Consider the following 22,343-nt stretch of genomic DNA (forward strand, 5'->3'; position numbering starts at 1 on the left):
CCAGCCAGGCTACCCACAAGCTGTGTAACTTCCCAAAGTTCCAAGACCTTCCGGAAGCTGAGTGCATGGATAAGAGTTTCATGAGTGTTTGTCTTGTTGGCTAGAGTGGACCCTAAGCTCCTAAGAACAAGAGGAGATGTTTACTTTCCTCCATATCTCAGAGTTCCAGTGGCAGCCATGGATGTGAACTGGTCCTATCTCCCTTCAAGAAAGGGCTTGCTGTTCTCCTGCAAGGAGGGCAGTTAGCTGACAACCTCTGAATGAACATTCTTTTCCCAGATGTCCACACTGGGTTGGCCAAGACTTTGTCAGCTCTGCAACACAGTCTAAGGCTCTCCCGGCCTGGTCCTGCTTCCTCCCCCACCCTCCTCACAATAAACCTCTTGCACTCCTATCTCCATCTGTGTCTGCTTCCTGGAGGGCCCAGATGACACAGTCCCCAGCCTGGAGTATCATAAACGTTCAGTAAACATTCATAAAGTGAACTGAACTGGGGACTCCCTGGAGGGTGGAAGGAGGTTGGTGCCTAGGTCACTGAGAGCAGGAGAGGAGGGGCTGGTTGTGGAGGATGTGTCAATCATAAGAGGGAAGGTCTACAGGGGCATGGAGAAGGGGCTATACCCCTGGGAGAGGCCCAGTAGTGGAGAACACATAGGGAGCCCAGGGAGTGAACAGCCCTACTGGCATCCTCCCTAGCTCCTCCTCTGTCTGGGGTATACTGCAGCAAAGCTCAGAAATGTCCCAGGAGACAGGGTCCAAAGAGCCCTGGCCTTGGACTTGGGAGAACCAGGTTGAAATTGTGCTTCTGGTTAGTCGACTGACTCTATATACTCTTCCTCGGTGGAGCTCAGTTTTTCCATCTGTAAAATGGGTACACAGACCATCGCTCCAACCCTGGCATGATTTTGAGAATTGACTGAGACGTCCCTACAGTTTATGGAGGGTACTGTGTTGGGTAGTTTAAATGCATACTCTCAGTTAACCCTTACAGTGGCCCTCTGTGGGAGGCATTATGACCTCCATTTTATGTGAGAAAACTGTAGCTCAGAGAGGTCAAGGGACTGGCCCAAGAACACACAGCTAGGAAACAGGGAAAGCTGACATTGGAATCCAGTTCTGTCCTGCTCTAGAGCCCCTTCATTATTCCGCACACAGTTTCTGAGCCGCTGCTATGTCCTAAACTTTGAGTTGGGATGGGGACAAAGGACAAGCCAGCCCTGCTCTCACAGCGTTTATATTCTCTCAGAGAGCTTGACAGCAGCCAACCACTTAAACAAACATAATAATTCCAGAATGCGTTAGGACTGGAAAAAAATATACTGGGTGCATTTATAAAGTTGAGATAACAGAGAAGGCTACTTTGTTTTAAGATTTTTTTAATATTTATTTTATTTATTATTTATTTTTGGCTGCATTGGGTCTTCGTTGCCAGGCGTGGGCTTTCTCTAGTTGCAGCGAGCGGGGGCTACTCTTCGTTGCGGTGCGCGGGCTTCTCATTGCAGTGGCTTCTCTTACTGCAGAGCACAGGCTCTAAGCGCGTGGGCTTCACTAGCTGTGGCACATGGGCTCAAGTAGCTGTGGCTCACGGGCTTAGTTGCTCCGCGGCATGTGGAATCTTCCGGGACCAGGACTCCAACCCGTGTGCCCCGCATTGTCAGGCGGATTCTTAACCACTGCACCACCAGGGAAGCCCAAGAAGGCTACTTTAAATTGGGGGTCAAGGGCGGCATCTCCAAGGACTGAAACAGACAGCGTGAGAAGGCCCCAAGTCCCCAAGTCGGGGTAAAAGCTTGGCTCGTCTGGGAACTGGTGGGCGGGGCAGGTCACCCGGCCCGTGTAGGGGACAAGCAGGGGCCACCGGGCAACTGAAGTCCATGGGGGGAATCAGGGGTTTTCCGCACCGCGTGAAAGGCTAGATCCCGTGGTGGCTGTGCGGAGGGGCCGAGGGACAGCGGGAGCCGGGCTGCAGGCCGTGGTGGGCGTCGGGGGCAGCGGGAAACGGCCGAGAGGGTCGCGGAGCCCCTACTTGCTTCCTCCGTTTCTCTCCCCCGCCCCCGAGTCGCCTCTCCCCCGCCCCTCCCCCGCCCCTTCCCCGCCTGGCTCCGTCCCGCCCGTCTGGCTACTGACTTGTAGGCGCCCGGCGGCGCATCCTGTGACGTCACGATCCGGGTCTGGGGCGTCCTCAGGGTCAGTGCCCGAAGAGCGGCCGGCGGCTGGCGTGTGGGCGCGGCAAGATGAGAAAGGTGGTTTCCAAGCAGTCTCCGCCCAAGTTGTTCGGTGGGTGCGCGTCCCCGCTCGGGGCGCTGGTTGCTATGGACGCCCGGGAGGCCTCTGTTGGGCGGGCGCGCGCAGGGTCGCGGGAGCTGCCGCACAGCCCGGTTTTTCCGGGTCCCGGCGGCCCAGGGCCACGCTCACAGCCCGGGCGGCACCATGAAGTCTCTAAAGAAGGAGTCCCGCCTTAGAATACCTACAAACAGATTCTTGGAGGCCCCAGAGAGCGTGAAAGGTTGGCGCTGGCTGCCTTGGGAGCTCAGGAAAACCAGACAGGGGCAGGGGTTCTTGGGATTCACGACACGGGGCCTGGAGGATGGGGGTGACACCAGGATGGAGGTAAAGATCACGCGGGAATGGGGTACGGGACAAGGCGTGCCCTATACCTGTGTGTGGGCACTGTGCTGGGCAACAACGCTATCGGTGGTAACTGTGGGACCCCAGACCTCAGGAAACGGAGGAGGAGAAACCTATCAAGTATAAAGGCTGTGATATAGGATCCCATAGCTATTAAGGGGGATCAGAGCACCTGACCCAAGCCTTGGATGGTGGAGTTAGGGGGGATAGTTTTCTGAAGAGGATGACATTTATGGCTAGTCAAAAAAAAAAAGCGATTTGCTTCTCCAAGTCTAGGTAGCAGCGTCAGCTGAGGCATGGAACTGTGACATTGATGGCCAGGGCAGAGGTGGTGAGTGTGGAGAAGGGGGAAAGGAGCCAGAGGGGACTGCAGAGGTGATCAGGGACCAGACCACAAACTGGCTTTACATGCTAGGTCAGAAAGTCGGCATGCCATTGCAGGCCTTGGGGAGACCCAGCCTAAGATTGTGGTGCGAGCTCAGTGTGAGGAGGGGGCAGGCCTGGAGACAGTAGGGTTCCCTGGGAGGCCTGGAAAAATGCCTTTATTTAATGCTTCTTCATAGTATAAAAGTCCAATGTAGGCTACATTGAGATGCTCTTTCATGATATAATTTTTAACAGTTAAGAAAGAAAGAGAGAAAAATAGCTGGTCTTCTTTCCCAAGGGCAGTCAAGGGCTTTCCTAGGTACTGCCTCCTGCTTACCTAGTTTCTGGGGATCTTATCAGATTTGAACTTTCTGCTGTAAACAGATCAAGGAAAGATTTGTTTCATTGCATATTTATTTTTAATAAGAAGACATTTAGTTTGTTAAATAGCCCTTGAATCTACTGTATAGTATGGGGAACTATACTCAGTATTTTGTAATAAACTATAAAGAAAAAGAATCTGAAAAAGAATAAATTATATATGTGTGTATAACTGAATCACTGTGTTGTACACCTGAAACTAACACAACATTGTAAATCAACTATACTTCAGTAAAAATTTTTTAAAAATTAAAAAAAATAAAATCAGAAACAATAATTTAAAAATAAATAGCCCTTCAGCCCTTCATTTAAGGACATGCATTAAGGTGAAGAAAGAAAGAAGCATGCAAGGTACCTTTTTCCTCCTAAATATCTTGGGGGAGGCTTCTAATGTAGTAGGCAATACTTCCTCCCCCCCCAATATAATAAAGTTAATCAACAACTGTAATCTTTCGCTGTGTTTCTCCAAAAACTCTGAATTATAGCAAAAAGGCAAGCAAATATTGTGACTTTAAACCTGTTTAGGGACCTGAGCCCTTTGACTCCTAGGTTTCTCCCTGCTGTAGTTGCTAAGAAACTGGGAAGACTCCCAGCAGTACCAGATCCCTCTCCACCATCAGTTAAAGCTCAGCCCAGGTAGGGACAGCCCCTCCCTTGGTTCCCCTGGTGCAACTGTGAGGTCAGAATTTCCTGAAGACCTTAATTAACACTAATGAAGAATAACATTTAGATGAAACAAGAAGCAGAAAAAATAGGGTTTCTTCTCCCTCCGTAGCTCCCCCCTCCCCTTCTGCCAACCCTGTCCCTCCCACCCTACCTGAGCACCTTGCTTCCAGCTGCCTGGGCTAGCTCCAGCAGAGGTGTCATCTGACTGCCTCATGCAGGGGGGCTGGTCTCTGACCCCCTCACAGCTGTCAGGACAAGGGCAAAGTGCCCTTGGGTTTCCAGACCAAAGAACTGGAAATAGCTGGCCCTGTACAGGTTCAGTAGTGAGACATACTTTGACCTGTGGAAACCTCCCACAGGCCCTGAAATGACCCCCACAGGATCATCCTTCCTGCCTGGCCTCCCCAACTTGTCTCTGCCCCTCCTGTCCACTTGGCTTACCCTCATAGGATGAGTCACTCTGAAATGCTGCTTTCATCGAGTCACTCTTCCGAACCAAACCTCCTTCTTGCCAACGGAGGAAGATCAGATGCTTCAGACTTAGTTTACAAAGCCATGATGCCCTGGTTTTCCTCTCATCCCCACTATCACCCCCACCTCCTCTACAGGCCTTCTGTGTCACCATGCCTCACGTATGCCATGCTCAGCCCCGCCTCCACCTTTGCTCTGATTGTGATCTTACCTGGAACACCTCTGTTTGCTATTCTGCCTATGCGAGGCCTTCTGGTCCTTCAAGGTCTAACTTAACTGGTGAAGCTGCCTCTGACCCCTGTGGCTGCTCTTCTGAACCTTTCCTTAGAGCCCTAACTTTATGATATACATCCATCTGTTCCTTCTTTGATGTGTAACCAAAGCTATTGTCTGTGCCGGTAATTTAGGCTCTTAGGTTATGATTGGTGTGTGTTAGTGTCTGCTGCATCTTTCAGTTCCTCAAGAGAAGGAGCCTTATCTTAATGTTTTATCCCATTTTCTCTGTAATTTATAGTACATAGAAAGTACTTAGTAAATATTCACATTCTCTAGGGTGAACTGAAGTTTAAAATATATATATCCTTTCTATGAATATTAACTAGAACGCACCATTTCCTGACTATACAGTAGCAGAGCATGTATTGCACTACATTGAAGATATAACCATCTTAGAAAAACCTCAGACCAGAGTTTCACTGACTATTTCAGAAGTCTTCAGCAATGTTGAAGGTTTATAAATTTACACATGGTAATTATGTGTAATTACACCCATCAGTAAAAAGCATATATCTGGAGATGTTTAATCCCTTGAGAAGATGTAGAACCAGCAAGGGTGACGGACAGAGGAAGCAAATCTCCTGGAGAATATAAATAATACCAAAATATCTATAAAAGGGAACCTTCAGCTAGTACCAATTCTTTCTTGGGCTACCACCAACTTTGGTGACTGTGTAGAAGGGAGAGGGGAAGTAGAGATCAAAACCTAAGTCAGCATCTGCACACGTGGCGAGGATGGGACCAGGACTCGCCGTCAAGCCACTTAGCCCCATGTGGGTTTGTGTGCACAGGGCCATGTGGCTTGACTAGTAGTTACTCCTGAGTTTACTCTGACCCCATTGCTGAGGAGGTGGACTCTGGCCGATAGCGAAATTTAGAGTTATGTTTATTTTATTTTAGTTTTAAATTTTATTTACTTATTTGTCTATGGCTGCGTTGGGTCTTTGTTGCTGCGCGCGGGCTTTTTCTAGTTGCGGCGAGCGGGGGCTACTCTTCATTGTGGTGCGCCGGCTTCTCATTGCGGTGGCTTCTCTTGTTGCGGAGCACGGGCTCTAGGTGCGCGGGCTTCAGTAGTTGTGGCACACGGGCTCAGTAGTTGTGGCACACGGGCTCTAGCTGTGGCTCGCGGGCTCTAGAGCTCAGGCTCAGTAGTTGTGGTGCACGGGCTTAGTTGCTTTGCTGCATGTAGGATCTTCCCGGACCAGGGCTCGAACCTGTGTCCCCTGCATTGGCAGGCAGATTCTTAACCACTGAGCCACCAGGGAAGTCCCTAGAGTTATGTTTAGAATGATTCTGGCTTGGGTTTTTTTTTTTTTGCCGCTGAGTATGTGGGCAGTTTCTAAAAAATAGTTTGATTTTGGTAACCAAAACACCTGCGTTGATGTTTTAATGATATTGCTTCTTAAAAATTAGAATACTGTGAGAAACAGTGGACAAAACCAAGTTGTGTCTTAAAGTCAGTGCTTAGGTTTTCTCTTGATTATTTTGTGTAGGGCCTTATATCAAAGCTTTCTGAACCAGAGGGCAGCAGACAGGAGGATACCAGCCAGAGGAACGAGATGCATTTGAAACTGTTAACCCACCTCTGTGGAAGGAAGGCAGGGAATGTGTCCTCGTTGGGAAGAAACTTGCTTCCGCCCCGTGCGTTCTCCGTACCGTGCTCTGGCGCATGGAAGATACAGGCTCAGATGGCTCCACTTTCCTCCAGGCCCACGAGCTACTTCCGCCAACCAGTTCACCACCGCAGCAGACTCCTCGATAGTCTTGCGCTCAGTCTCGCATCCCCTAATCCGTTCTTTGCCGTGTCGTGGTCCACAGGCTAAAAACTGGAGTCCTTCACGTGGCTCACTAAGCTCTTAGTGATATGGCTCCTCCTTTTCTCTCCAGACGCTGCTTCCTGCCTCCCACCTCGCTGCACTCCAGCTATTTAAAAACACATGCTTTGAGTTCCAGGCAGGTGCTCCATTCTCTCTTGCCTCTAGGCCTCTTCATGCTATGCCCTTTGGAATTCCTGTTCTCCATTCTCTTTCCGTTGTCCCTTTTCATCCTCCAGCTCTCAGTCTAATTACCTCCTTAGGAAGCCCTCCCTGACCACCCCACCCACCAGACTGGGGTCCCCTGGATGCTCCCATAGTCACCCTACTTCAGTCTGTTTGACAGTGTTGTCTCCCATGGGCATGTGCTCTTTGAAGCCTAAGACTTTGCCTTATATCCTCAAAACCTAGCACGGTGCCTGACGTGTAGAAGATGCTTAAACAGTATTTGTTAAATGAAGAATGTGAAGTAAATGGTCAGTGGTAAACGTTCTGCTTTCCCCAGAGCATCTGAATTTTCATCAGTGTCTTAGGAAGCTCAGTGCCTTCACCCAGAAGAATGGATGGGAGGGTAAGAAGGCATCTCATCCAGTTGTCCCAGAGCACTGTGCATCAGAGCCATCTAGGGAGTGTTAGAAGCTCAGGAGCCAGGAAGCTGTATTTGTAAAACCCCAGGAGATCCTGAGACAGACACCTGACGAATATTTGGGAACCACTGCTTTAGTCCAGCGTCCTCTTTTTACGAAAGGTTAAAAAGGTTAAGTGATGTACCCAAGGTTGTCCAGCTTATAAGTAGCACAGCCTGGAATGGAACGTCTTCTGATCTCAGTTCCAGCTACAGAAGCCTCGGTCACTGTGGTGGCGGGGGGGACCTACAAGAGAGAACTCCTGTCACCCCAGCAAAGTGCTCCCCAGGCCACCTTGGCAGCCTCTGCTGTCCATCCAGGTGGCTAGCTTTGCACCCCCACCATGAAGGCTAATATCTATCTATTTTTAAGCACTTGAACTTTGCTCCTCTTCAGAAAAGAAGCGGGCAAAAGTACCTGAACAGCCCACACCCCCCATTCAGGAAGAACCTGAACCTGTTAGCAATGTCCTACAAGGAGATGACATTCTTGCCTTAGCCATTAAGAAGGAAGACTTGAGGAAGGTAAGGATGAAGTCCAGGGATCCCTTCCTGCAGGAACCTCTCCTTGCCACCTGGGCTGTCTAGAACTTCAACCATGTCCATTGTCTGTCCACTGCCTCCCTACTCAGAGGGAGTGTCTAATTCCGTGGAAAAATCCATCAAACATAAATCTGTTCACTTTTGCATCTAAAGGAATTTACCATGTTGTTTGTTTAACATTTCTAAGATTCATATAGAACCACAGGGAAGAGAGAATGAAGTCATTCGCTTCCCATAGAGGCAAGTGCTACCATCCCCATTTCACATAAGGGACAGTGAGTTTAAGAAGCAAAGTTACAGATGTGGATAGCCCCCTGCTTTCCCTGGGAGAGGCAGCCACTTCTCACCTGAACTATCTGGAGGCATGAGATGTTATTTTTTTTCCCAGGATGTTACTAAGCCTCATAGCTGTTACACAGGCATCTCCTCGACAGAACATATGGACAGATCTAGAGATCTAGAGAAACAGATTTGTCCGCCTTTAGGAATTCCACCAAGAATTAGGACAGAGGAGAAGGGTGGTGTTTTTCCTCCTCCTGATCTCATGCGGAATCTCCTCGTTTTATTTCCTTTTAGCAACATATTCCTCGCCTTATTGAAACAGAAGATAAACCTGCAATTACCCAGAAACTTATCATCCGTAAACTCAAACCCAAGGATCATAGGAAGAAGGTCTGCCACTTAGTAGCACATCCTGCTACTCCAGATGCAGCCACGAAGCCCCTGGACTACTCTGGTATGCCCAGCCTTGGCCCTGGCATCTGAATTCATGGGTCATCCTGGAGAGAATGCCGGGTCCTCATCAGAGAGTAGCCTCTTGAATCGTTTATACCAGCTGGCTATAGCTTACCTTCCCCCCTCTTCTTTTTACCCCCAGGGCCAGGTGACATCCTCTATGGCAGTGACCAGATCCTGCCCCACCACATCTTGGGGAGTCTCCAGGACTTTAAGAGAATTGCAGTTGCTCGAGGGAACACCCAGGTTCGTTTGTACAGAGCTGCCTGGGGGAGAGAAGTCACTGATGTCGTTGCGGTCTTACCACCTGGCAGAGTCCAGCAGGACTGGAGTTACAGAGAGAGTCCAGGCTCTGGGCCCCAGAATCTGAGGTGATAAGTGACCCTTCCCCCCAAATAATGAAGCCAACATAGGCTAGCTTCAGCTGAAGTCAGGAATTCACTACAAGGAGACAGAAGTGCCTTGAGGAACCCCAAGGCGAGAGTGTGTCTGGCTCCCGTCACACTGGGCCCACGCTCCCCCATTGCCCTCTGCTCCTCTGTGCCCCGGCTTTATCTCCCCTTCTCGAAAGACTGGCCTGCTCTCCTCCTCAGTCCACATGGTGCAGGAAGGTGGCTCCCCACAGCTCCCAGGGCCACATGGAGAGTCTGTCTGTCTGTCTTTCAGTTTCTTTAATTCTCTGGTTCCAGGCAAAGAATCTCTGATTGGTCAGGTGCTAAGAGGCCTGGGGTCCAATAAAAATGACTCAGTCGTGCAGCAGGTGAGGGTGTCAACACCAGCTGTGAGGAGGACAGACACATTAAAGGACGTTGACCACAATCTTAGAACAAGCGTTCCCATTCTAGGCGAGAGGGGACTGACAGCAGCTTCCAAGCCCCCCTTGTTCTGCGATTTGCTTTCTGTCACTTGCTACCTTGGGGCCCTGGAAAGGAGGGACTCAGCAGAGCGGGAGGACAGCAGGGATGTAGGCCTGGAGAAGTCTGCTCTGCCCCGCTTCAGCGCCTTCCCCTGCCCTCCACACTCACGTTGCTCTTTTCAGCTGGCTGAGCTGATCCACACCCCACCCTGTCTGATGACCCTCATCTCAGCTAAAGAAGAGCCGAAGCAGGAAGCCCCAAAAGAAGAGAAGGCACATCCTCCCTGGGCCCCACCTCTTCAGCACAACTTTCTGAAAAACTGGCAGCGCCACATAGCCCTTCGGAAGAAGCAGCAGGAAACCCTCAGTGGTGAGCAGAGCGGACAGGGCTCCTGCCTGGCCTCACATGGCATCAAGGCTCCGCCGCTGTGTTTTTTCTCTTCCCTTCACCTCCAGAACCCGGATTCAGGCTGGTCACGTTTGTGCTGAGTACTCCCAAGCGCTTCTTGCTCTTAGTGGGTCGTGAAATCAGCCCAGTGACTGGAGCCGATCAGTGCAGAGAGCTCGGGCCCCTGTTTGTTCTGATTTGGTGGCGGGACTGCATTCTTGGCTCTCTTGCTAGAACGGCTGAAGAAGCCAGTCGGCGAGCTGCTGATGCACATGGGGGAGACCTACAGGAAGATCCAGGAAGAACGGGAGCTCCTTGACCGAACACTGCCAACACGGCCTGATGGGAAGGTAAGGACAGCGTTCCCAGGTACCCTGTGGGAGGGGTCTGGACAGCTGGGGACAAAAAAAATCTATCCAGTGCAAAGCACTGTTAGGCCCTCAAGGTCTTTACTAAATTCTATTATTGGTCCTATTACTGATCGTTCAGGGACTGGCCAGGTAAGCAATTCGGCCCGTGGTGGTCACTGTTAGTCAGTTTGAGGAGAAAGATACCACTGGCACTAAGTTATGAGAATAGTCTTCGTCTTAGTGTTGTCTCCTAAAAGCTGAGGCTCTGCCTTTCAGTCGCCCCAGGGTGCCATGTTGTGTTCTGGTATGTCAGTACCTGGAACAACCCTCCCTGGCTGGAGCCAGCTAAACGTACAACAGGGCAGCCTGAAAATAAGAAAGTGGGTGCTTCTCTCCTGCTCTCAGGCAGGGCAGTGCGAATCCCCCAGAGGGAGCATCTGTAGTCTGTAGAGCTCTTGTCTTCCCAGGCTCCCCACCAGCCTCTCTCCAAGGTGCTCAGGTGGTCTGACTCATCTGTCCTCCATCACCAGTGCTGTGAATTGACCAGTGGGTTCTGGAGTCAACCGGAATACCTGGGAGATGAAATGATGGGCCTGGTAATGACGAAGACAAAAACTCAGCGTGGCCTCGTGGAACCAATCACTCACGTCAGGAAGCCCCGCTCCATCCAGGTGGAGATGGGTGAGGAGCGGGCTGTAAATGTGACTGGCTGGGGGGAAAGATCAGGGCTCTGGTGCGGAGGTTCAGTCCTCTCTTCAGTAAGACCGCGGTAGCAGTGGTGGGAGGAGCAGGCAGAAGCCTGGGCTCTAGGGCGGTGCTGTCCTTACTGCAGCTGAGCCACCGTGGCTGCTGAGCGAATGTGGCCGGTCTGAACTGAGATGTGCTGTAAGTGTAAGCGTTGCACTGGGTTTCGAAGATCAGTTCGAAAAAATAGATTTTTTTTTTTTTTTTTTGCGGTACGCGGGCCTCTCACTGTTGTGGCCTCTCCCGTTGTGGAGCACAGGCTCCGGACGCGCAGGCTCAGCGGCCATGGCTCACGGGCCCAGCCGCTCCGCGGCATGTGGGATCTTCCCGGACCGGGGCACGAACCCGTGTCCCCTGCATCGGCAGGCGGACTCTCAACCACTGCGCCACCAGGGAAGCCCCGAAAAAATAGATTTTATTAATAATTTTTGTATTGATTACGTGTTGAAATAAGATTTTTAATATATTGGGTTAAACTGTATTATTAAAATTAATTCCATCTGTGTTTTTTTTAATCGTTTTAAACGTGGCATCTGGAAAATTTTAAATTACATATACATGGCTTGCATTTGTGGTTTGCATCGTATTTCTAATGGGCAGCACTGCTTTAAAGGCTGCCAGACTGTCTGGGTTCAGATCCCAGCTGTGTTGAGTTTGTGAACACCAGCGAGTTATTTAACCTCTCTGGTCCTCAGTTTCCCTATCTGTAAAATACTCATGGGGTTGTGAGAGGGTTAAATGAGACGTGCTGTGTATTAAGAGGTTCTGGCCCATTGTTAAACACTCAATAAAAGGTAGCTGCTGTTGTTACTTTTATTATAATCCAAAGATTTGACGGTTTGGAAGCTAATTTTGCAGGAGTCCTGTGCAGGCCTGCTGAGGCAGTAGGTGTGGGACCAGAAGGAGGGGAGCCCAGCTCACAGAGAAGCTGTTTTCAGCTCTTTCAGAAACGGTGCTGGGATGGGCGCTCTCAGAGCCCTTGAAAGTGGTTGGGGAAGGGGGCGTGGCAGCAGCCTGTGCTGAGGGCCCTTGGACCCTGCTCTAGGATTGCCAGCCCAGAAGGATGCTTGGTACCGCTACACCTGGGATCGGAGTCTGTTTCTGATCTACCGACGCAAGGAACTACAGAGCATCATGGCGGAGCTGGATTTTAGCCAGCAGGTTGGTAGTCTGTGCCTAGTCTGAAGCCCCTCAGGGTGGTGCCTGTCTTCAGTCAGCTAACCTTTCCTTGCTCTGTCTCTCTGAGGATATTGATGGCCTGGAGGTGGTGGGCAAAGGGCGGCCTTTCTCCACTGTTACCGTGGAAGACTATTCAGTGTTTGAAAGGAGCCAGGAAAGCTCCTCTGAAGACACAGTGCACTTGTGAGTTGGGGCTGGGCCCTAGGGAGAGCGGTTGGAGAGTGTGGCTTCCCCAGCACCTTCAAGTATTGTAGGGCAAGCTTCCCTCCCTGAAGTCAGGGTGCCCCCATTCCAGCCTCTCGCTAGTGGCTGTCACCCCCTCCTCTAGCCCATTCGAAGGAACACCTGTGCTCGCTTTACTATTGCCATCTGTTCTCTTCCAGCAACCAACTCCTAGTGGAGATTTCCTAGACATTCCTTTGCTCATAAATGGGGCCCCTCCAGACTCTCCCAGTGCTGAGCGGCTCTGCATGAAGAGTCTCTTTATGTCCAAGAACCTCCCACTACAGGAACGGAGCAGGATGGAGCCGATGATGCTCCACTGGAGGGCAGAGCCGGGCACATCTCCAGCTTTTCTGGCAACCATTTCTGTGGGCTCCACGCGGCAAGACTGTGGCAGACTCAGGGAGAATAAGTCATTGCTTTTTCTTACAGAGACTTATTGGCCAATTACCCTGATGTGGTCCCTATGCCTATTCTTGGCCCTTCTCTGCTGTTCTGTGGGCAGCCAGCTTGCTGGATCCGAGGCAGCAACCCAGAGGACAAGGTAAAACGGCCTTCACCCTCACCCACCTGCTGGAAGGGCCTCCCTCATGGGGCAGTCCCAGGGTGACTGCGGCAGTCACAAGGAGCCTGCACGGTCTCCTGTTTGAGTTTTTATCGGGTCATGCTTTCAGTATGTGTCTGAAAATGGTAACAGCAATGCTAACTTGAGCCAGAATAAAGTCACAAGGCTAGAAAGAGAGTGTCCCAAGGCTGGAAAGAGAGTGTCACAAGCCGCCCAGTTTGTACCTAGTCCCGAACATGTAAATAAGCAAACCTCAAACAGGTATGGCTTTAAGAAGGTTCTAAAATAGTCTTCAGACGCTAAGGAACAGAAGTGTTTGTAAACATCTGTTTCATCTCCTCTCCTTACTGCTGATGGCAGGGACAGCCACTCTTGGGGTATGATACCTAGCTGTTTGAGAGCGGCCAGGCCCAGGAGACTTCCAGTGCCAAACCCGGAAGAGTCCCGGCAAACCAGGCTGAGTTGGTCACCCTAGGCCAGGACCTCCCACAGAGGCATCTCTCATGCCTCTTCTCTCCCCAGAGGCACGTTGGAATTGCTGTCCGCTTGACCTTTGAAACTCTAGAAGGCGAGAAAGCATCTTCAGAACTGACGGTGGTCAATAATGGCACAGTGGCCATTTGGTATGACTGGCGGAGGAGGTCCCAGCTGGACTCTTTCCAAGACCTGAAGAGGAATAGGATGCAGCGGTTTTACTTCAACAATCGGGAAGGTACCAGGGAGAAGCCGCCCCGCTCACCCCTCCTGCAGCCAAAGTCTAGCTGATGCCCAGCTCTTGCAAGTGTGAGCCCCTCTTCCCGCCTGTCCCTCCCATCCTGTGAAGTGTGTTGTCGCCTGACTGTTCCTGTCAGCTGGGGGAACGGTGGAACACTTGAGAACACAGGGGAGTGAGCCACCTGTGGGAGGCAGAACACGGGGCGGGGGGGGGCGGAAGCATTCTAGATGTTCAGTTACCCATATGCACAGGCCTGAGGCTGGGACGACCACCTGTCCCTCTTGCCTGGGACATTCCCGGTTTTCGCAATGAAAGTCCCACATCCCAAGAAAGCCCTCAGTCCTACGCAAGCTGGGACAGTTGGTCACCCTAACCAGGGCTTAGTTAACTTTATACATGCAGGCTTGGGGCTCAGTGCTCCTACTCGGTGAAAACCTCTTTCTCTGTCCCTCTCAGGTGTGATTCTGCCTGGAGAAACTAGAAAGTTTCCCTTCTTCTTTAAGTCTTTGAATGCTGGGATCTTCAGGGAGTGTTGGGAGTTTGGAACCCACCCCACCCTGTTAGGAGGTGCTCTCCTGCAGGTCAATCTCCATGCAGTCTCCCTGACCCAGGACATCTTTAGGGATGAGAGGAAGTTATTGGAGGTAAGGGACCCGGGATCTTGGCCCCTGTGGACACTAGGTAGGTTAACCTACCTAGTGTTCTTCCTGGCACTGCCTGCAGGGATCTTGTTTCTCCCACAGCCCAAGAGGTGAATTTTTCAAAAACACACTCTTGCTCAAAACACACTCCTCGGGGCTTTGTGATATAAAAGATGGGTGGGCAGGCAAGAGAAAGGGCAGCTTTGAGCTTCACCACGCTTGGCCCTACTGCATTAGAAAGAAATGAGACTGGGCCTTAAGATGCAGGCTGCATGCAAGTACTTATCTGAGTACAAACACAACGCATGGCCCTCTGCGCTGGTACTGTATCTGTTCATTGTCGTCTGGTACTATCCAGTGGAATTGCATTTAACTGGCATGACTTCAAAACCAGGCAAAACCAGAGAGAACAATTTAACTAGTGGGGCCGGCACCCAGGAGTACGAACACAACGGGAACTGGGAGTCTGCCGGCCCCAGTCCATCTCATGGCCTGGCCATCTGGTGCTGTGCTTTGTGGGATTCTGGAGAAAGCTATGCTTTTTTATTCATCGTGGCCCCCCGACACAAGCCAGCTACTTCGGCTGGGGCTCAGCCCTTGGTGAACAAAGGTGATTTTGACAAATGTAATGTCTGCTTTACTTGCTGACTACAGGACCAGCCTTTCTCACAAGATGCCCCTCTACTATTTCTGTGACACTGACCATGTGGCCAAGCCACGTTCTCAACAGGGCCCAAACCATGCGGCCCCAAGGATGTCACGTGCGTTTTGAAAGCCTGAGGTGCCGCTTATACCACCTTCCCTTCCTCAGAACAAGCTGGCTTCCCACGAAGCAGTCACCGTCGTGGAGAGCATGCTGCAGGAGCTGCTGAGGGGAATCCTGACCCCGGAACGTGCACAGTCACCTGTGGACGCCTATCTCACCGAGGAGGACTTGTTCCACCATAGGAATCCTCGGGTACAGGCCCAGCGCTGGCCCCTGCCCCTCGTGCGTGCCCTGGGAGAAAGTAATAGCAAACCCTTTGATGTGCCAGGACCTGTTCTTAGCATCTCCCATGAATAACTCAGTTTCTCCACAGCAGTCCTGTGAGATGGGTACTATTTTTTTCTTTTTTTTAAAGACACCAATTTACTTGAACATTTGTTACTTTTTTTTTTTTAATTTATTTTTGGCCGTGTTGGGTCTTTGTTTCTGTGCGAGGGCTTTCTCTAGTTGTGGCGAGCGGGGGCCACTCTTCATCGTGGTGCGCGGGCCTCTCACTATCGCGGCCTCTCCTGTTGTGGAGCACAGGCTCCAGACGCGCAGGCTCAGTAGTTGTGGCTCACGGGCCCAGTTGCTCCGCGGTATGTGGGATCCTCCCAGACCAGGGCTCGAACCTGTGTCCCCTGCATTAGCAGGCAGATTCTCAACCACTGCGCCACCAGGGAAGCCCAATGGGTACTATTTATATCCTCATTTTATATGGGAGAAACTGAGGTCCAGGGAGCTTAAGTAATTTGCCCAAGATAACTTAGCTAGTGTAAGTGGATGCTTGGTGATAACAGAGCTTCAAAAACGTCTTAATTCAAACTCAATCTTCCTTGGAAGCCCAAATGTATAAAAACCTTTAAGTTGGAGATGCTTAGGTTGAAAGGGAAGTGGGGAGCCCCTCTGGGCCCAGCAGTTCCTGCCAGCCTCCTCCATCGGCGCTCTCGAGGGAACGGGAAGCTGGAGCAGGCTGGCTCGGGCTCTGGGTCCCCCATGTTGCAGCCTCTCCATCACGTGTCTTCTCTTGCCTCTGCTGCAGCTGCATTACCAGCACCAAGTGGTGCAAAACCTGCACAGACTGTGGTGCCGGTACACCGTCCTGCCCCCCAAGGCTGAGGAGGCCGGGCCGGGCGAGGAAGAGCACCTCAGCCCCAGGGCCCAGCCTGCTGTGGCCCCGTCAGCCTATGGGGAGGCGGCCTCGATGAAGTTCGGGTCTTCTGTGCACCTTAAGAGCCCAGCGTTGGACCCCCAACCACCCCGGCAGGAGAGTGAGGCCCTCAGGGACTCCCGACATCCTGTTGGGTCCCAGAAGACTGGTCTGGGTTCTCAGCAGAAGAGCATCATGGAGGTGGAGGGGAGCCCAGACCTGCAGAGTGTCCGGAGCTCCCAGGAGCTGGACGGCCTTCCCCCACCAGAGTGGAACCTCTGCCTGGAGGACTTCAGAAAGGTGCCTCCCCAGCCCTGGGGGGTTGGTGGAGAAGGGCCCAGGCATAGCCAGGTGCCGGTGCTTCTGGCCTGAGCTGCCTCAGCTCAGGGGCAGCCTTCTAAGGGCCTTAACCAACCTTCTAAGGGCCCAGAGAAAGCAATCTCTTGGTCATCTCTCTTTATCTCGGGTGCCTAGGCCACTGTGGTGCAGGAGGGACTCCTTCTCTGACCCTGGCAAACCTTGGAAAGGGGTTCATGGGTACAGATTTCTGAGGGAGGGCCCAGGCTCCCACAGAAGGCACCCAGACAGACTCTCCATGGCTGCATCCCCTCCTGGCCACCTGCCCTTACCACACCACACCTGTTAGTAGAGGACACAGGAGCCCCTGGTGTCCTGGGCAGAACGGTTGCCCATGGTACCTCTGACCGGCCAGGTAGTGGTGGCACTCCCTGAGGAGAACCAGAGAGAAGATGCCCTAATCAGGCTCAACAAAGCGGCCCTGGAGCTGTGCCAGGAACCGCGGCCGTTGCAGTCCGACCTCCTGTACCAGATGTGGTAGGTACCGCCACCAGGAGGGCTGCTCCCATCCCTTCCCCTTTGCTGCGTGTGGCCAGGGGTTCTGGGCAAGCAGTCCCAGGACTCAAGGGGGCTGAGCTCTCTTTGAGATCGGGTTGCTGAAAGATGCTGCACACACTCCACGGTCTGGCAGCTGCTGCAGCAGCCCCTACAGCTGCTCTCCCTCTTCCAGCTGCCCTCTGGGGAGGAGTCACAGCAGAGTAAGCACCTAGACCTTTCCCCCCCTTCTTCCCTTGTTCCTTCTCAATGAGCAGACGAATGCTCCTTGAGAGCAGAGGCGACAGCAGAGGGCAGTGAGAAGCGGACCTATTCCATGAAAAGCCTCACTTGATCGCCAGCCTTCCCATCGCCTGTTTGCAACTTGCTTGGATAGGCCTGGGGGGCTTTTGCAAGGCCCTCAGAACACATCCCCAGGGGCCTTGTCCTGGAAGTCTTTTGCGAGTCTAGCCCCTCCAGTGGGACTGGATCCAGTTCTAGCCATGGTTTCAAGATGGAGTTCGTTCAAGACTGATCTAACCTTATCCTTGGGCCACTTTTTCTTGGCTGCCACCCGAGGGAAGCCAGATCGCCATCCCAGCACTTGCATGGGTGCCAGTGAGGGTGCTGGCTGGACAGAGGCATGGTGCTTCGGTGGCAGTTCCTGGCACCAGTGCCTTGGAAGGGAAGGACCAAGCCTCTACGGGTTCAAGGGCGAATGAGGGACGATGGCTTTTCTCCAATATATCTTGCTCTCTAGTTTGCAGCTGTGGCGAGATGTGATTGACAGCCTGGTGAGCCATTCCCTGTGGCTGAGGGCTCTGCTGGGCCTGCCTGAGAAGGAGACCATCTACTTGCACATGCCAGAAGCGCAAGGTCAGACACTGTGCAGCCACACCTCCGCGTAGTCTTTCCCATCCCTCTGCCCGGGCGGCGGTGGTGCCTCAGCCATTTGTACGCTTCCGGTGGAACCTCCGTTAGGTTGGTCCATGGGGTAGGCCTCCTGCTACCTTTTTATCAGCTGCCAGAATTTGGGACCTAGAAACAACCCTAACGATCACCTTAGTTCAGTCCCCACGTTTTACAGGTGGAGTCCCAGAAAGGCAAGATGACTTGCCATCCCGTACGTGGGGAAAGGGTGGAGCTGGGACCGGCGCCTGGGCCTCTCACCCCTGGCCTACAGTCCTGTTCCACAAGGTCATGCTCCTGAACCAGGGCCTTGCTCCCAGTCTGTGGGGATTCTCTCAAACAGCTAGAGCACTGCTGGCCCAGGGCCCGTTGCTCTCCCATTTCCTGCCTGTGGGGGCAGCTAGGCCACAGGCCATTTGACTTCCGTTCACCTTCCTCAGATCGAAAGTCACCTCCTGTCACAGAAGTGAAGGTGACTTCCGGGAGAGTGGGGAAGGAGGACCGGAAAGGGCCATCTCAAGAAAAGAAGCAGTTGGGAATCAAAGACAAAGATGATAAAAAAGGAGCCAAGCTGCCACCTGGGAAAGAGGCAGGTAGCACGTCGTCTGGGCCTGGGGGCGCGGGCTGGGGAAGGGATATGAGGGGCTGCGGAAGGTGGGCAGTCACGCCAGCGTGATGCCCCTGCTCCCCACTAAGCTGCTCTTGAGAAAGTCCTGGACCTCCCCCAGGAGCTACTGAAGGCCGGGCATGTCTCTGTCTCTCCAAGCAGGACCATTTAAACAGCAAGAAGCACAAAGCAAAGGATGACAAGAAACCGATGAAATCTACAAGTCGGGACAGGCTTCCCTTGGAAGACCCTGCCCCTGACATCATCATCCCGGCTCAGGAACCCATAGATCCCCTGGTCATGGAGAAATACACCCAGAGGCTGCATACTGAGGTGAGGGCAAGAGCCTGGCACTCAGCCCTCCCCTCACTCACACCTGCCCTGCATACCTTCCTCCACTCCCTGGCTCCCTCATTCATTCTGTTTATCCCACAAACAGTAAGGGCCTACTGCATTGTGATGGAAGCAGAGCTGCCCTTGTGAAGGGCATCCTAGTGTTCAAGACAGACCTCATGAATAAGTAACACCTCTGGTATGTTAGGTGATGAGCACTATGGGAAAAAGAGAGAGACCAGGGCTGGGGGATGGGGAAGCCCCGGGTGGGGGTAGGTGGGCCTCATTGGAAGGTGACATCAAACAAAGACTTGAAGGGAAGGGAAGTGTGGCCATGTTGGCATCTAGGAAGAGTGCTGTGAGCAGAAGAGGGAGTGAGCCAGGAGGACAGAAGGGCAGAGGGTCCACCAAGAGGGAGCGGGTCATGTGGGGCTCTGTAGGCCACTGTGAGGACACGGTGTTTTGAACTGAGGAGTGATGTGGTCCGACTCATGCTTTAGAAGATCATTCCGGCTGCCATTTTGAAATCGATTCTAGGGGGGACAGAGCAGAAGCCTTTTCCTTTCTGCTGCTCCCACTTCTTCTCTGTGTTAGGTGCATCTGGCAGATGTGTTCCTTGGGTGACCACCATGTAGAGTGCATTTCCAGCAAGTGTAAGGGTTTTGAAACGCTGGAGAGACTTTATAAAACGTGTTCTTAAGCAGGAGGTCCTTAGGGATTCACCTATGTGTTGTGTTCTGTTCTTTGTCATTGTTGTTGGTTTGGGAGGGGAGCTCCACAAAGCCATGTTTGATATATCAAGGAGTCTAATGGCAATGCTTTGTCTTCCTCTGGTGTGGACAGCTGGGTAGCCGAGATTGTATTGTGCATTGCGCTAACGCTCAGATCACATTTAATCAGCAGCTCCATTTGCTGTTGGTGACATCACTGAGATGTGTGGATTTCCATGGGGTCTAGAAAGTAATCATAGGGCGCTGTGGACCCATGGGGTAGTCTCTTGCTTGGCTTTTTGAAATTAAGAATCAACTTGCTGAGGCTTGTGTGGTCCAGCTCCACCACAGGGTACAGTCTTGGAGACATTTCAGTACGTGGATCTGTGATCTTACTGGAAGGAAAGTTGGTCTCCAGGAGGCCAGGGTAGAACTGGGTCACCTCAAGGGACTAAATGGGCACTGCTCCCTGGGCCTCCCTGGAATTGCCCCTTTAACCACTCTAGGCTCTAATGTCCCCATATGTCCAAGGGGCAGTGCAGGATTACTGCCCCAGACTGGTTCAAAAAATAAAACTGGGACTTCCCTGGTGGCACAGTGGTTAAGAATCCACCTGCTAATGCAGGGGACACGGGTTCGATCCCTGGTCTGGTAAGATCCCACATGCCGCGAAGCAACTAAGCCCGTGTGCCACACTACTGAGCATGCACTCTGGAGCCCGCGAGCCACAACTACTGAGCCCACGTGCCGCAACTACTGAAGCCCACATGCTCTAGGGCCTGCGTGCTGCAACTACTGAGCCCATGTGCTGCACCTACTGAAGCCTGTGCACCTAGAGCCCACGCTCTGCAACAAGAGAAGCCACCGCAATGAGAAGCCCATGCACTGCAACAAAGAGTAGCCCCTGCTCGCCACAACTAGGGAAAGCCCATGTGCAGCAATGAAGACCCAACGCATCCAAAAAAAAAAAATCTATTTGCAAAAACAAAAGTCCTACAGAAAATTTAGTTTTATCTACACAACTTGAGTTGTCCCCCTCTCCAGCTGTCCCTCTTGTATAGATGTGTCCATCCATCTCGCAGCATGGGGGATGCTCCCTCGTGCAGGTGCTTTCCAGGGAGTGAACCTTTGCCTGTGATGTTCATCCCATTCTTCCAGGTCTATGGGCTGCTGGATGCCCTGGTGACCGACCTACTGGTCCTGGCTGATGAGCTCAGCCCCAAAGAGAATGTCAAGGAGCCTTTGCGTCTCTGCACCTGACTTGCATGCCTGAGCTGCCTTCTGCGAAACTGCTTAAAAAACAAATCAATAAAGAACCTCTGGGTTCCTACCACTTCCCTTATGCCTCCATGTCTTGAATGTCAGATCTTTTTTTTTTTCTTTTCTTTGCGGTACATGGGCCTCTCCCGTTGCAGAGCACAGGCTCCAGACGCGCAGGCTCAGCGGCCATGGCTCACGGGCCCAGCCGCTCCGCAGCATGTGGGATCCTCCCGGACTGGGGCACAAACCCATGTCCCCTGCATCAGCAGGCGGACTCTCAACCACTGCGCCACCAGGGAAGCCCTTGAATGTCAGATCTTGATGAAGTCAGGTCCTGGTCCTCCCATGTCCCACCTGCCCTTGGATTCCCCTCCTCCCCATTCCTGGAGCCATCCAACAGGAGGAGAGAGAAACACAGCTGGGGAGGTGATATGTGGGATGAGGAGTGGAAGAGCAAGTTGGCAGCAGGACAAGGAATGAAGCAGGTGACAGGACAGAGAGCATCACCCCTCGTAGCCCCTGCCTCTGGCCTTTGTTGACCTACACTTTTGGGGTCATCTTCCCGGAGCCAGGTCTTCCCAAAGTGTCATCACCAAGAATGACACAGTGTGTGACTAGGAGGGGAACTAGACACCATGGGACCTGGGTCCCTGAGGTCCTCACACTTCCACTGGGTCCAAGGGCCTCGTCCCAGTCCCTGAGGATCATGCTACCACACCCTTAAACCCTAAAGGCCAGATCCCTTTGTCATCAGCCAGAAATTATTCTGGATTCTAGCCTGCTTATCCCCCTCCCCATGCCAAGCCACCTGGCCTCTTTGAGCCATTTTTTCTACCTTAAAAACAGCCTCTGGACTTTCTGCTCCCTCCCTTGCTCAGAGAAATATGAAGTGGATGAGAGATGACTCTTGCAAAGAAACATGCTGTCAGCTCAGACTCAGCACCATAAATTCTCCTCTGTCAGTAATAATCATTCTGGGCCAGGCTGCCTGTACAGAGTGGGCCCCAGGCTCCCAGAGTTTGAAGAACAACTTTGCTAACGGTGGGCTTATGGGCCTTAAATGCTGATGCAGCAGAAGGGAGAGAGGGAGACCTGAAGAGTGGCTACAGTCTCCTACCCACTTGGTTTTGCATTTGGTGCTTCTGATAAGGACCTCATGGGCCTCAAGCATCCTCCAGTTGAGACATGGGAGGAGGTTTGGGGAGAGCAGGGCATTCCGATCTGATCCCGTGTCAGAGACGCAGAGAGGGCGCTGTGCCTGAAGTCCTGATGCACCCTTCAGGGTTGCCGAGGGGACCAGATGGAAACCCACGCAAGGCAGTACTCCACCAAAGGGCCAGCCCCAGGGAATGGTGGTGTTGGCTCAGAGGAGGAATATAGGGGTGGGGTGAGTGTTGGAGCCTCCCCTCCCCACCCTTCATTTCCCCTGAGGAGGCAGAGGAAGGGTTAACTCACCGCAGAGTGGGAGTGGGTCACCAGCACTGGCTCCAGAGCTGCACCTCCTGGGGACAGCCAGCAGGCAGGCCTCCCACCTCTGAAGGTGCTGCCTGCCTGGCCAGCAGGAAGGGGTTAACGTGCCCTGCACTTCCTCCTGTGTCCTGTTACTGCTGAGGCAGACCTGCCTGGCCAGCTG

General features: G+C 52.4%; 1 protein-coding gene and 1 long non-coding RNA gene across 7 annotated transcripts; one reads left to right on the forward strand and one right to left on the reverse strand.

Moving 5' to 3' along the window:
* Nucleotides 1-2,162: 2,162 nt before the first annotated feature.
* On the forward strand, nucleotides 2,163-20,836 carry MYCBPAP (MYCBP associated protein). Of its 6 annotated transcripts, none has more exons than XM_004282611.3 (19): nucleotides 2,284-2,506; nucleotides 7,625-7,752; nucleotides 8,347-8,506; nucleotides 8,648-8,751; nucleotides 9,545-9,731; nucleotides 9,984-10,099; nucleotides 10,630-10,780; nucleotides 11,889-12,004; nucleotides 12,090-12,205; nucleotides 12,677-12,788; nucleotides 13,332-13,521; nucleotides 13,981-14,168; nucleotides 14,977-15,123; nucleotides 15,953-16,360; nucleotides 16,773-16,894; nucleotides 17,652-17,767; nucleotides 18,241-18,389; nucleotides 18,570-18,740; nucleotides 20,609-20,834. In XM_004282611.3, the coding sequence occupies exons 1-19, from the start codon at nucleotides 2,431-2,433 to the stop codon at nucleotides 20,708-20,710; spliced, it is 2,859 nt and encodes a 952-aa protein (XP_004282659.1). In that variant the 5' UTR covers nucleotides 2,284-2,430; the 3' UTR covers nucleotides 20,711-20,834. The 6 variants fall into 6 exon arrangements, with proteins under 6 accessions (XP_049558616.1, XP_004282659.1, XP_033267028.1 ...); XM_033411136.2 differs by having other exon boundaries at nucleotides 2,292-2,506; nucleotides 18,567-18,740; nucleotides 20,609-20,836; XM_049702659.1 differs by lacking the exons at nucleotides 2,284-2,506; nucleotides 20,609-20,834 and adding an exon at nucleotides 2,163-2,277 and having other exon boundaries at nucleotides 18,567-20,440.
* Nucleotides 13,074-22,303, reverse strand: LOC117197761 (uncharacterized). Its single transcript, XR_004478621.2, has 2 exons — nucleotides 22,166-22,303; nucleotides 13,074-13,475 (listed from the first exon to the last, which is right to left on the reverse strand). It is a non-coding gene; the product is annotated as an uncharacterized LOC117197761 (long non-coding RNA).
* Between the last annotated feature and the right edge of the window lie 40 nt (nucleotides 22,304-22,343).

Source organism: Orcinus orca, chromosome 19 (assembly GCF_937001465.1).
Source record: "Orcinus orca chromosome 19, mOrcOrc1.1, whole genome shotgun sequence".
Lineage (NCBI taxonomy): Eukaryota > Metazoa > Chordata > Mammalia > Artiodactyla > Delphinidae > Orcinus > Orcinus orca.

Coding starts and splice junctions, on each gene's coding strand:
- MYCBPAP (XM_033411137.2), top strand. CDS start 2,431: ATGAAGTCTCTAAAGAAGGAGTCCCGCCTTAGAATACCTACAAACAGA. Junction 16,895..17,651: donor GACCTCCTGTACCAGATGTG/GTAGGTACCGCC, acceptor CTTGCTCTCTAG/TTTGCAGCTGTGGCGAGATG. Junction 18,390..18,566: donor AGCTGCCACCTGGGAAAGAG/GCAGGTAGCACG, acceptor TGTCTCTCCAAG/CAGGACCATTTAAACAGCAA.